The sequence below is a fragment of the Pseudophryne corroboree genome, chromosome 9 (genome assembly GCF_028390025.1).
Source record: "Pseudophryne corroboree isolate aPseCor3 chromosome 9, aPseCor3.hap2, whole genome shotgun sequence".
Lineage (NCBI taxonomy): Eukaryota > Metazoa > Chordata > Amphibia > Anura > Myobatrachidae > Pseudophryne > Pseudophryne corroboree.
In genome coordinates this window covers 159,006,195-159,021,121 of record NC_086452.1, presented here as the reverse complement: position 1 = coordinate 159,021,121, position 14,927 = coordinate 159,006,195, and the positions used below count along the sequence as shown (strand labels likewise).

Here is a 14,927-nt window from a genome sequence, read left to right as displayed (position 1 = left end):
TTCTTCGGCCGGGCTACCAGTGCCGAAATCAGTGAAAGCCCATTCTACCAGGAAAGTGGGCTCATCTTGGGCGGCTGCCCGAGGCGTCTCGGCTTTACAGCTTTGCCGAGCGGCTACCTGGTCGGGTTCAAACACTTTTGCCAAGTTCTATAAGTTTGATACCCTGGCTGATGAGGATCTTGCGTTTGCTCATTCGGTGCTGCAGAGTCGTCCGCACTCTCCCGTCCGGTCTGGAGCTTTGGTATAAACCCCATGGTCCTTTTGGAGTCCCCAGCATCCTCTAGGACGTAAGAGAAAATAGGATTTTAGTACCTACCGGTAAATCCTTTTCTCCTAGTCCTTAGAGGATGGTGGGCGCGCATCCCAGTGCGGACTGTTACTTGCAGTGTATTCTTGCTGGTTAAATTAGTTTTATACACGGGTTGTGTATTTATGGTTTTCAGCTTGTTGCTGTTGTTAATTCATACTGTTATCTGGTTTACTGTTACTCCGGTTGTACGGATTGTTTGTGGTGTGGGCTGGTATGTTTGTAGCCCTTAGTTTAAACAAAAATCCTTTCCTCGAAATGTCAGTCTCTCCTGGGCACAGTTCCTATAACTGAGGTCTGGAGGAGGGGCATAGAGGGAGGAGCCAGTTCACACCCAGTTTAAGTCTTTTCAGTGTGCCCAAGCTCCTGCGGATCCCGTCTATACACCATGGTCCTTTTGGAGTCCCCAGCATCCTCTACGGACTAGGAGAAAAGGATTTACCGGTAGGTACTAAAATCCTATTTTTTCTTCCAGTGGAATAGGCTCTGGAACTTCAGAGTCTGGTCAAACAAATTTTTAAACCAGCAAGAGTGTCAATCCATCAATGCACTTGGTTGCTGGGGAAGATGGTTGCGGCTTACTAGGCCATTCAGTTCGGCAGATTACACTCTGGCATGGTTCAGTGGGACCTGTTGGACAAGTGGTCCGGATCCCACCTGGACATGCACCGAAGGATAATCCTGTTTTCTCTATCGTCCTAGTGGATGCTGGGGTTCCTGAAAGGACCATGGGGAATAGCGGCTCCGCAGGAGACAGGGCACAAAAAGTAAAGCTTTTCCAGATCAGGTGGTGTGCACTGGCTCCTCCCCCTATGACCCTCCTCCAGACTCCAGTTAGATTTTTGTGCCCGGCCGAGAAGGGTGCAATCTAGGTGGCTCTCCTAAAGAGCTGCTTAGAGAAAGTTTAGCTTAGGTTTTTTATTTTACAGTGAGTCCTGCTGGCAACAGGATCACTGCAACGAGGGACTGAGGGGAGAAGAAGTGAACTCACCTGCGTGCAGGATGGATTGGCTTCTTGGCTACTGGACATTAGCTCCAGAGGGACGATCACAGGTACAGCCTGGATGGTCACCGGAGCCGCGCCGCCGGCCCCCTTGCAGATGCTGAAGTTAGAAGAGGTCCAGAATCGGCGGCTGAAGACTCTGACAGTCTTCTAAAGGTAGCGCACAGCACTGCAGCTGTGCGCCATTTTCCTCTCAGCACACTTCACACGCTGTCACTGAGGGTGCAGGGCGCTGGGGGGGGGCGCCCTGGGAGGCAAATGTAAACCTATATACTGGCTAAAAATACCTCACATATAGCCCCCAGAGGCTATATGGAGATATTTAACCCCTGCCAAACTTCACTAAAGAGCGGGAGACGAGCCCGCCGTAAAAGGGGCGGGGCCTATCTCCTCAGCACACAGCGCCATTTTTTCTCTCACAGAAAGGCTGGAGAGAAGGCTCCCAGGCTCTCCCCTGCACTGCACTACAGAAACAGGGTTTAAACAGAGAGGGGGGGCACAAATTGGCGATATAAATATATATATAAAGATGCTATTAGGGAGAAACACTTATATAAGGTTGTCCCTATGTAATTATAGCGTTTTTTGGTGTGTGCTGGCAAACTCTCCCTCTGTCTCTCCAAAGGGCTGGTGGGGTCCTGTCCTCTGTCAGAGCATTCCAGGTGTGTGTGCTGTGTGTCGGTACGTGTGTGTCGACATGTATGAGGACGATGCTGGAGGAGGCGGAGAAATTGCCTGTAATGGTGATGTCACTCTCTAGGGAGTCGACACCGGAATGGATGGCTTATTTAGGGAATTACGTGAGAATGTCAACACGCTGCAAGGTCGGTTGACGACATGAGACGGCCGACAAACAATTAGTAACGGTCCAGGCGTCTCAGAAACACCGTCAGGGTTTTTTTATAAAAAACGCCCATTTACCTCAGTCGGTCGACACAGACACAGACACGGACACTGAATCCAGTGTCGACGGTGAATAAACAAACGTATTCCTCATTAGGGCCACACGTTAAGGGCAATGAAGGAGCTGTTACATATTTCTGATACTACAAGTACCACAAAAAAGGGTATTATGTGGAAGTGAAAAAACTACCTGTAGTTTTTCCTGAATCAGATAAAATAAAATGAAGTGTGTGATGATGCGTGGGTTTACCCCGATAGCAAATATTGGCGTTATACCTTTTCCCGCCAGAAGTTAGGGCGCGTTGGGAAACACCCATTAGGGTGGATAAGGCGCTCATACGCTTATCAAGTGGCGTTACCGTCTCCAAATACGGCCGCCCTCAAGGAGCCAGCTGATAGGCAGCTGGAAAAATATCCTAAAAAGTATATACACACAGACGGTGGTTATACTGCGACCAGCGATCGCCATCAGCCTGGAGATGCAGTGCTGGGTTGGCTTGGTCGAATTCCCTGTCTAAAAATATTTTATTGATATAGAGCATTTAATAGGATGCATTCTATATATATGTATGCGAGATGCACAGAGGGATATTTGCACTCTGGCATCAAGATAAGTGCGTTGTCCATATCTCCCAGAAGATGTCATGGACACGACAGTGGTCAGGTGATGCAGATCCCATACGGCACATGGAAGTATTGCCGTATAAAGGGAAGGAGTTATTTGGGGTCGGTCTGTCGGACCTGGGGGCCACGGCCACAGCTGGGAAATCCAACCTTTTTACCCCAAGTTACATCTCAGCAGAAAAAGACACTGTCTTTTCAGCCTCAATCCTTCCGTTCCCATGTGGGCAAGCGGGCAAAAAGCCAGTCATATCTGCCCAGACATAGAGGAAAGGGAAGTAGACTGCAGCAGGCAGCCCCTTCCCAGGAAAAGAAGCCCTCCACCAGTGGGGGGGTAGTCTCAAGAGTCTCAGCGCGCAGTGGGATCACTCGCAAGTTGACCCCTAGATCATACAAGTATTATCCCAGGGGTACAGATTGGAGAGTCGAGACATTTTTTCCTCGCAGGTTCCTGAAGCCTGCTTTACCAACGGCTCCCTCCGACAAGGAGGCAGTATTGGGAAAAAAATTCACATTCTGTATTTCCAGCAGGTGATAATCAAAGTACCCCTCCTACAACAAGGAAAAGGGTATTAGTCCTCCACACTATATTGTGGTACTGAAGCCAGACGGCTTGGTGAGACATAGTCTAAATCTGAAATCTTTGAACACTTACATAAAAAGGTTCAAATCAAGATGGAGTCACTCAGAGCAGTGATAGAGAACCGGAAAAAAGGGGACTATATGGTGTCCCTGGACATCAAGGATTACCTCCATGTCCAAATTTGCCCTTCTCAACAAGGGTACCTCTGGTTCGTGATACAGAACTGTCAATATCAGTTTCAGACGCTGCCGTTGAATTATCCACGGCACCCCGGGCCTTTACCAAGGTAATGGCCGAAAAGATGATTCTTAAAAGAAGAAAGGCATCTAAATTATCCCTTACTTGGACGATATCCTGAAAGGGACAAGTTTCCAGAGAACAGTTGGAGGTCGGAAAAGAACTATCTAAAGTAGTTCTACGACAGCACGAGTGGATTCTAAATATTCCAAAAATCGCAGCTGTTTTCCGATGATACGTCTGCTGTTCCTAGGAATGATTCTGGGCATAGTCCAGAAAGAGGTATTTCTCCTGGAGGGGAAAGCCAGGGAGTTATCCGACCTAGTTAGAAACCTCCTAAATCCAGGCCAAGTATCAGTGCATCAATGCACAGGAGTCCTGGGAAAAATGGTGGCTTCTTACGAAGCGATTCCATTCGGCAGATCTCACGCAAAAACTTTTCAGGGGGATTTGCTGGACGAATGGTCCGGATCGCATCTTCAGATGCATCAGCGGATAACCCTGTCTCCAAGGACAAGGGTGTCTCTTCTGTGGGGGCTGCAGAGTGCTCATCTTCTAGAGGGCAGCACATTCAGCATTCAGGACTGTGTTCTGGTGACCACGGATGCCAGCCTGAGAGGCTGGGGAACAGTCACACAAGGAAGAAATTTCCAAGGAAGTGTGGTCAAGTCTGGAGATTTCTCTCCACATGAATATACTGGAGCTAAGGGCAATTTACGATGCTCTGAGCCTAGGAAGACCTCTGCTTCAAAGTCAACCGGTGCTGATCCAGTAGGACATCATCATGGCAGTCGCCCACGTAAACAGACGGGGCGGCACAAGAAGCAGGAGGGCAATGACAGCAAGGATTCTTCGCTGGGCGAAAGATCATGTGATAACACTGTCAGCAGTGTTCATTCCGGGAGTGGCCAACTAGGAAGATTTCCTCAGCATAAATGAATTCCACCCGGAAAAGTGGGAACTTCATCTGGAAGTTTCCACATGTTTGTAAACCGTTGGGAAAGACCAAAGGTGGTTATGATGGCGTCCCACATGAAGCGCCAGGTCTAGAGACCCTCAGGCAATAGCTGGGACGCTCTGGTAACACCGTGGGTGTACCAGTCGGTGTATGTGTTCCCTCCTCTGCCTTTCATACCCAGTGTATGGAGAATGATAGGAAGGAGAGGAGTAAGAACTATACTCGTGGTTCCGGTTTGGGCCAAGAAGAACTTGGTACCCGGAACTTCAAGAGATACTAGAAAGGATCTTGATTCAGCAAGAATCATGTCTGTTCCATGACTTACCGCAGCTGCGTTGACGCCAGGGCGGGTGAACGCCGGATCCTAAGGGAAAAAGGCATTCCGGAAGAGGTCATCCCTACCCTGGTCAGAGCCAGGAAGGAGGTGACCGCACAACATTATCACCGCTTAGGTGAAAATATGTTCCATGGTGTGAGGCCAGGAAGGCTCCACGGAAGAATTTCAACTAGGTTAATTCCTACATTTCCTGCAAGCAGGAGTGTATATGGGTCTCAAATTGGGGTCCATTAAGGTTCAAATTTCGACCGGTCGATTTTCTTCCAGAAAGAAATTGGCTTCAGTTCCTGAAGTCCAGAAGTTGTTAAGGGAGTACTGCATATACAACCCCTTTTTGATGTCTCCAGTGGCACTGGGCGATCTCAACGTAGTTTGGGATTCCTAAAATCACATTGTTTTAAACAACTCAAATCTGTGGATTTGATATATCTCACATGGAAAGTGACCATGCTATTGGTCCTGGCCTCGGCCAGGCGAGTGTCAGAATTGGCGGCTTTATCTCACAAAGCCATATCTGATTGTCCATTCGGACAGAGCAAAGCTGTGGACTCGTCCCCAGTTTCTCCCTAAGGTGGTGTCAGCGTTTCACCTGAACCAGTTTATTGTGGTGCCTGCGGCTACTAGGGACTTGGAGGACTCCAAGTTGCTGGATGTTGTCAGGGCCCTGAAAATATAGTTTCCAGGTCGGCTGGAGTCAGGAAATCTGACTTGCTGTTTATCCTGTATGCACCCAACAAGCTGGGTGCTCCTGCTTCTAAGCAGACTATTGCTCGTTGGATTTGTAGTACAATTCAGCTTGCACATTCTGTGGCAGGCTTGCCACAGCAAAAAATATGTAAATGCCCATTCCACAAGGAAGGTGGGCTCATCTTGGGCGGCTGCCCGAGGGGTCTCGGCATTACAACTCTGCCGAGCAGCTACGTGGTCGGGGGAGAACACGTTTGTAAAATTTTACAAATTTGATACCCTGGCAAAAGAGGACCGGGAGTTCTCTCATTCGGTGCTGCAGAGTCATCCGCACTCTCCCGCCCGTTTGGGAGCTTTGGTATAATCCCCATGGTCCTTTCAGGAACCCCAGCATCCACTAGGACGATAGAGAAAATAAGAATTTACTTACCGATAATTCTATTTCTCGGAGTCCGTAGTGGATGCTGGGCGCCCATCCCAAGTGCGGATTATTCTGCAATACTTGTACATAGTTATTGTTACAAAAATCGGGTTATTGTTGTAGGAAGCCGTCTTTCAGAGGCTCCTTTTGTTATCATACTGTTAACTGGGTTTAGATCACAAGTTGTACGGTGTGATTGGTGTGGCTGGTATGAGTCTTACCCGGGATTCAAAATCCTCCCTTATTGTGTACGCTCGTCCGGGCACAGTACCTAACTGGAGTCTGGAGGAGGGTCATAGGGGGAGGAGCCAGTGCACACCACCTGATCTGGAAAAGCTTTACTTTTTGTGCCCTGTCTCCTGCGGAGCCGCTATTCCCCATGGTCCTTTCAGGAACCCCAGCATCCACTACGGACTCCGAGAAATAGAATTATCGGTAAGTAAATTCTTATTTTCCAAGACCAGAATCTCACTCCTGTGGTGGCTGCACAGCTCTCACCTCCTAGAGGGGTGCAGGTTCGGGATATAGGGCTGGATCCTAGTAACCACGGATGCAAGTCTCGAGGCTGGGGAGCAGTCACACAGGGGGAAAACGTCCAAGGAAGATGGTCAAGCCAGGAAACTTGTCTCCACATAAACGTTCTGGAGATAAGGGCCATTTACAACGGCCTTCTACAAGCAGAACATCTTTGCAATCTGCCCGTACTGATCCAGTCGGACAATGTAACAGCAGTAGCGTACATAAACCGCCATGGCGGAACAAAAAGCATACAAGCGCTCTGTCAGCGATCTTCATTCCAGGAGTGGACAACTGGGAAGCAGACTTCCTCAGCAGACACTATCTCCATCCAGGAGAGTGGGGCCTCCATCAAGAGGTCTTCACAGAAGGGACAAGTCCTTGGGGAATTCCTCAAATAGACATGATGGCATCTCGTCTCAACAAGAAGCTTCAGAGATATTAGGGGTAATTCCAAGTTGATCGCAGCAGGAAATTTTTTAGCAGTTGGGCAAAACCATGTGCACTGCAGGGGAGGCAGATATAACATGTGCAGAGAGAGTCAGATTTGGGTGGGTTATTTTGTTTCTGTGCAGGGTAAATACTGGCTGCTTTATTTTTACACTGCAATTTAGATTGCAGATTGAACACACCACACCCAAATCGAACTCTCTCTGCACATGTTATATCTGCCCCCCCTGTAGTGCACATGGTTTTGCCCAACTGCTAACCAAATTCCTGCTGCGATCAACTTGGAATTACCCCCATTTTTCCAGGACGAGGGACTCTCAAGCAATTGCAGTGGATGCACTGGTGACACCATGGGTGTTTCAGTCGGTGTATGTTTTCCCTCCACTTCCTCTCATTCCGAAAGTTCTAAAGATCATAAGAAGAACAAAGATTCAAGCGATCCTCATTGTCCCAGACTGGCCAAGGTGGGCTTGGTATCCAGATCTTCAGGAATTACTTATAGGAGATCCCTGGCCTCTTCCTCTGAGGGAGGATCTGTTACAGCAGGGGCCGTGCGTGTTCCAAGACTTACCGTGACTTCGTTCGACGGCTTGGCGGTTGAACGCCGGATCCTAGCCCGAAAGGGTATTCCCAAGGAAGTCATCCCCACTCTTATTCAGGCCAGGAAAGGAGTAACGTCTAAACATTACCACCGTATTTGGAGAAAATACGTGTCTTGGTGTGAATCCAGGAAGGCTCCTACAGAAGAATTTCAGTTGGGACGTTTTCTCCATTTCTACAAGCTGGGGTGGATGCGGGCCTAAAGTTGGGCTCAATTAAAGTACAAATTTCAGCCTTATCGGTTTTCTTCCAAAAACAATTGGCCTCCCTTCCAGAAGTTCAGATTTTTGTGAAAGGCGTGTTGCACATCCAACCTCCCTTTGTGCCCCCAGTGGCACCATGGGATCTTAACGTGGTGTTGCAATTCCTTCAATCTCATTGGTTTGAACCTTTACAGAAGGTAGAGTTGAAATTCCTCACTTGTAAAGTGGTCATGCTGTTGGCCTTGGCATCCGCAAGGCAGGTGTCTCACTTAGCGGCCTTGTCTCACAAGAGCCCTTATTTGATCTTCCATGAAGATAGAGCAGAGTTGAGGACTCATCAGCAATTTCTGCCGAAAGTGGTTTCGTCGTTCCACTTGAACCAACCTTTTGTGCTGCCAGTGGCTACTGACGCCTTGCTGGAATCGAAGTTTCTCGATGTAGTCAGAGCTTTGAAAATTTATGTCGCCAGAACAGCTCAGTTTAGGAAAACGGAGGCTCTGTTTGTCCTGTATGCTCACAACAAGATTGGGGCTCCTGCTTCCAAGCAGACTATTGCACGCTGGATCTGTCATACGATTCAGCATGCTCATTCTACGGCTGGTTACCGTTACCGAAAGCGGTGAAGGCCCATACTACCAGAAAGGTGGGCTCGTCCTGGGCGGCTGCCCGTGGGGTCTCGGCAATACAACTCTGCCGAGCGGCTACTTGGTCGGGTTCAAACACCTTTGCGAAGTTCTACAAGTTTGATACCCTGGCTGATGAGGACCTCATGTTTGGTCAATCGGTGCTGCAGAGTCATCCGCACTCTCCCGCCTGTTCTAGAGCTTTGGTATAACCCCATGGTTCTTGATGTGACCCCAGCATCCTCTAGGACGTATGAGAAAATAGGATTTTAATACCTACCGGTAAATCCTTTTCTCTTAGTCCGTAGAGGATGCTGGGCGCCCGTCCCAATGCGTACTGTATCTGCAGTTTTTTGTTAAGTCATGTTGTGTTACGTTTTTAGTCAGCCTGTTGCTGACGACGTTCATGCTGTTGACTTGCGTTATGTTGAATGCCATGTTGTACGGCGTGCTTGAGGTGTGAGCTGGTATGTATCTCACCTTAGTTTAAAAATAAATCCTTTTCCTCAAAATGTCCGTCTCCCTGGGCACAGTTCCTATAACTGGAGTCTGGAGGAGGGGCATAGAGGGAGGAGCCAGTTCACACCCTTTGAAAGTCTTAAAGTGCCCATGTCTCCTGCGGATCCTGTCTATACCCCATTGTTCTTGATGTGACCCCTGCATCCACTACGGACTACGAGAAATAGATTTACCGGTGAGTAAAATCTTATTTTTGTTTTTGCATTACTTACAAACCTGAATCGGGACCAGTGTCTTATATAATGGGTAAGTGCCTCCAAAGATATGGATATGGGTTGGGTATGGGCTACTGCCACTGGGGATACCGGCGATCAGCATATTGACCGTGGAATCCCGGCGTCGGAATGACGGTGGGGGGCGAGCGCAATAAGCCCCTTGCGGGCACCCACGAGTGGGAATAGTCCCTACTAGTCGGCAAGCCGACTGTCGGGATTTAGAGGGGGGTGGGATGTAGCTGTGGGTAATTTTACCCCACCAGTCACATAACTACATCCCGTGAATATGCCACTTAGCATGGGTGTGTGGTGTATGAGTTTTTTACAATGTTGACACCGCCATAATGACATGTATTAACCGGTCCTGAGTTTCACGTTTGCATTTTCTCTTCATGGTCTTGGGACACCTGTTTTCACAAATGCTCAAGCTACATTCAACGTTTGTAACGAAGATGACCTAATACTTTGTTATATTGCTTCACAAACACATCATTTAGTTTTCTTCTTTTTGTTTACTACAGACCTGAGTGACTGTGACCCACCATCAGACCTTGGCATGGATTTGCGGTCTCTTTACAAACATTCTTGTTGTGCTGATGTAACTATCCAAATAGAAGACCAATATTTTCATGTACATAGGTAATGGTGTTCAATTTTTATAGCATTACGATTTCTAAAATGTCAAATTTTAGACAATCTGCATGTTTAAGGGGATTGGGTTCAACCCGCCTGATGATTTCTATTTTCCACATTTCACCTGGAGGCTATACAAAGGGAACATGTTGTACAACTACAGGACCAGGCTGGAAATTCATCCGAAAATTGAGTTAAAAAGATTATTAGGAGAGGATGATGTCATTAAAAGGAAGAGGGTCACTAATTTGAAGATTTTACTGACATCCAACTGAAATAACCTTTGGAAACTGCTTCCATTGTGTTCAGTCTTCCATGTTCCGTACTGTTTGCATGTGGGTGGCCAGATTGGATCTGACTGTGCAAACACATTACAGCCTGCTAAAGCAATCGTAAGGTAACCTCACCAGCAGGCCAGTGGCTTTTCCATTATGCCCAGTAAGGATCCTGATTTAGGGGGACACAATGGCAACATTGGGAATTAAACAAATGAAACCAATAAGTCAAAGGGTGCTACCAATATATATGATATACTCATGTATAAATGTGTTAAAGCAGCTGTATATGGGGATATCAACTCATAATGGTATCAATAGACAGAAAAAGGGAAAACGCAGAGCAAAATCTAAAACTCAATTGATACTGTATCAAGTAATCATGTGAAAAATAGCAGAACAATATAGTTATGTCATAAGGGCATATTTATGAAGCGTCTGGATGTAAAACCTGGCACATCTGATCGTGTTTATGGCCAATATAGAAAAGGGCAATTTTTTTTTCTCTTATGTCCTAGAGGATGCTGGGGTCCACATTAGTACCATGGGGTATTGACGGGTCCACTAGGAGCCATTGGTACTAAGAGTTTGAGAGTGTAGGCTGGCTCCTCCCTCTATGCCCCTCCGACCAGACTCTGTTTAGAAAATGTGCCCGGAGGAGCCGGTCACAGCTAGGGGAGCTCTACAGAGCTTCTCTGGTAAAAGTTTATTTTAGAGTTTATTATTTTACAGGGAGGCTGCTGACAACAGCCTCCCTGCATTGTGGGACTAAAGGGGAAAGTAGTGTCGGCCCTCCGGGGTCTGAGCCACTATCTCCGCTGACAGGACACTGAGCTCCTGAGGGGATAGAACGTTCCCCGTCACAGGGGATCGCTCACCCCGGCAGCATGCCGCCACCCCCTTACAGAGCCAGAAGATCAGTGGCGAGTGAATCACCGGCCCCTCAGCAAGCGGGGAGCCGGTGTGAAGATGGCGGCAACAGGGTATGGAGCGCAGTACTAACTGCACTCCGGGGCTCATCGGTACATAGTGCGCCGCTGTGAGGGGCGCCCTGAGCCAGCGCCTACACCTTACACTGACCTCTAAAGCCTGTCAGGGTCCCGGGATCGCTGCCAGCATGAATCCTCAGGCCAGTATAATCTTCTGAAGAGCGGGAAGACAGCGCCATTATGGGAGCGGAGCCATCCGCGTTCAGCGCCATTTTCCTGCCTGCAGATATGCTGTCTGTGAAGAGCAGTCCCTCCAGAGCAACTCCAGCTATCTCTTACGGTACTAGGGGGTTGTAGAAGTGAGGGGAGGCTGTGTATAGACTGTGTAACCTATTAAGGTGCCCAGTCAGCGCTGGTTGGGGTCTCCCTATACCTTGAAAGCGCTTTGTGTGGGTTGGCTCCAATCTCTGTCTCTCTCTCTTGCCATTCTTGGGGGTGAAACTCTGTCTATCCTCCCGTGTGTGTGTGTGTGTGTGTGTGTGTGTGTGTGGTTGGGGTCTCCTTTTAGTTATGTCCAGGGACTCTGTGTCATATGCTGCAGAGGATATGTCCTCTCAGGTTGATCTCATTCCATGTAATCAGGATTGCACTGTTTTAGCGCAGATACCAGCAAGGGAGCCTGAATGGTTATCCTCTATCAAATCTATGATTTCTCAGATTTCTACTAGGGTTGCACAAAATTAATCTGCAACTCCGCTTTTACAGACCTCTATGGCAGTTTGGCCTGGTTCTGTTACCTCAGGGCCCCCCTCTGTAGGTTTCCACAAACGTGCTCTTGCCCAGATCATGCAAGATGACACGGATACCGATTCTGACATGGCAGACAGTGCTGGGGATGTGCTCAGGTGGGCCTCATCTCTTGCTAAAGGGGTGCAGTTGATGATAGAGGCTATCAGGGATGTGTTGAATATTGCTGATACAACACCTGAGCAGGTTGAGGAGGCTTACTTCACTGATAATAAGAAAGCCTCGCAAACCTTCCCTGCGTCCAAAGAATTAAATGCTATTTTTGAAAAAGCATGGGAAAACCCAGAGAAAAAATTCCAGATCCCTAGAAGAGTTCTGGTTGCTTTCCCCTTCCCTAAGGAGGATAGAAAGAAATGGGAAAACCCACCCATAGTGGATGCGTCTGTATCCAGACTCTAGAAAAAGGTGATTTTACCTGTCCCAGGATCTACCGCCTTAAAGGAGCCGGCTGATCGCAAAATTGATACTACGCTTAAATCCATATACACGGCTTCAGGGGCTATACTACGTCCTGCTATTGCCTGTGCATGGATTTCCAAAGCTATAGTAAAGTGGTCAGGCACATTACTTGAGGATTTGGATACAATGGATAAAAGTGACGTTGAATTGTTTTTGCGTAACATTCAGGATTCTGCAGGATTTATGGTGGAATCCATGGGTTCAATGGCTACAGGAATATCTTCCATGTCTGTCTCAGCTCGCCGAGGCCTATGGCTGCGCCAGTGGTTTCCGATGCTGAATCCAGGAGAGGTGTGGAGACCCTACCCTACACAGGTCAGGCTTTCTTTGGGGAAGCGTTTGGTGCGTGGATCTCCACGGCTACAGCGGGTAAGTCACCTTTTCTCCCCTCAGCTGCACCTGCTACGAAGAAACCTTTTTCTTCGGTTACATCACAGTCCTTTCGGGTTGCTAAAACAAGAAAGGCCAAACCGTCCAACACCTTCTTTAGAGGAGGTCGACCAAAATCCAAGAAACCTCCTGCTGCAGGTTCCCAGGAACAGAAGCCTGCTTCAGGTACGCCAAAGTCCTCAGCATGATGGTGGACCGCGCCAGTGGGGGCGAGACTCGGACATTTCAGTCACGTCTGGGTGTCGTCCGGCCTGGATCCCTGTGTACAGAATATGGTGTCCCAGGAGGACCGGCTGTAGTTTCAAGATCTCCCTCCTCACAGGTTCTTCAAATCAGGCTTGCCAGCTTTGCCGGCAGACAGGGCTTACCCTACAGGGAGCCATCCAGAAGTTGGCGGAGCCATCCAGAAGTTGGCGGAGGCACAGGTTATTGTACCAGTTCCTCCCCAGATGCAAAACAAGGGTTACTATTCGAACCTTTTCGTGGTACCGAAACCGGATGGTTCGGTCAGGCCCATTCTGTACTTAAAATCACTAAACCCCTTTCTGAGGGAGTTCAAGTTCAAAATGGAGTCTCTAAGGGCGGTGATATCCGGTCTGGAGGAGGGGGAATTCCTGGTATCCCTGGATATCAAGGATGCGTACCTCCACATTCCGATTTGGCCGCCGAATCAAGCTTATCTCCGATTCGCACTGGTGGACTGTCCTTTTCAATTCCAGGTCCTGCCATTCGGCATCTCCACAGCACCGAGGGTATTCACCAAGGTGATGGTGGAAATGATGGTTCTACTCTGCAGACGGGGTGAATATAATCCCATATCTGGACGATCTGCTGATAAAGGCATCATCCAAGGAGAAGCTGGTACAGTCCATAGCTCTCACAACCCAGCTTCTCAGAGAACATGGTTGGATCCTGAATCTTCCTAAATCACATTTGGAACCTACCAGGAGGTTGTCATTTCTGGGAATGATCCTCGACACAGAAGTGCAGAGGGTGTTTCTTCCAGAGGAAAAAGCGTTGGTGATACAAACAATGGTCCAGGATGTCCTGAAGCCAGCCCGGGTGTCAGTTCATCAGTGCATTCGCCTTCTGGGAAAGATGGTGGCCTCTTACAAGGCTCTGCAGTACGGGAGATTTCATGCTCGGTCCTTCCAACTGGATCTCCTGGACAAATGATCGGGATCTCATCTACACATGCACCAGAGAATACTTCTGTCGCCAAAGGCAAGGATCTCACTCCTCTGGTGGCTGCAATTTCCTCACCTTCTGGAGGGCCGCAGGTTCGGGATTCAGGACTGGATCCTTCTATCCACGGATACAAGTCTCCGGGGCTAGGACGCAGTCACTCAAGGGGAAACCTTCCAAGGAAGGTGGTCAATTCTGGAAGCCGGTCTGCCGATAAACATTCTGGAACTAAGAGCCGTCTACAATGGTCTTCTCCTAGCAGCCCATCTTCTGAGAAATCGGGCCATTCAAGTGCAGTCGGACAGTGTAACGACAGTGGCTTACATAAACCGACAGGGTGGAACGAAGAGCAGAGCTGCAATGTCAGGTAACAAGAATCATCCTCTGGGCAGAAAAACACGCGTTGGTGCTGTCAGCAGTCTTCATTCCGGGAGTAGACCACTGGGAAGCGGACTTCCTCAGCAGGCACGATATCCATCCAGGGGAGTTGGGACTCCATCCGGAGGTGTTCATGTAGTGAACAGATTTTTGGGGTGTACCTCAAATAGACATGATGGCCTCTCGTCTCAACAAGAAGCTTCGGCGGTATTGTTCCAGGTCGAGGGACCCGCAAGCCGTAGCGGTGAACGCCCTAGTGACTCCTTGGGTGTTCCAGTCAGTGTACGCGTTTCCTCCACTTCCACTCATTCCAAGAGTGCTAAAACTCATAAGGAAAACAAAAGTACAGGCAATCCTCATTGCTCCGGACTGGCCAAGAAGGGCTTGGTACGCGGTTCTTCTGGATCTACTGCTAGAAGAGCTGAGGCCTCTTCCTCTTCGGGAGTACCTGCTACAGCAGGGGCCATTCGCTTATCAAGATTTACCGCGGCTACGTTAGACGGCATGGAGGTTGAACGCCAGATACTTGCTCGGAAGGGAATTCCGAACAAAGTCATTCCTACCCTGATACAGGCTAGGAATGGAGTAACGTCTAAACATTACCATCGCATTTGGAAAAAATGTGTCTTGGTGTGAATCCAAGAGGTTTCCTACGGTGGAGTTTCATCTTGGATGGTTTCTCCTCTTT

The 14,927-nt window shown here is 48.5% G+C and overlaps 1 protein-coding gene across 5 annotated transcripts in view; it reads left to right on the top strand.

Annotated features, from left to right (window-relative positions):
- BTBD8 (BTB domain containing 8) overlaps positions 1-14,927 on the top strand; it is a 329,622-nt gene that overhangs the window by 87,595 nt on the left and 227,100 nt on the right. For all 5 annotated transcript variants that reach the window (XM_063939895.1, XM_063939894.1, XM_063939893.1 and 2 more), the window contains exon 4: positions 9,705-9,822. In XM_063939895.1, coding sequence (XP_063795965.1) covers positions 9,705-9,822 — 118 coding nt within the window. The remainder of the gene's footprint in view (positions 1-9,704; positions 9,823-14,927) is intronic.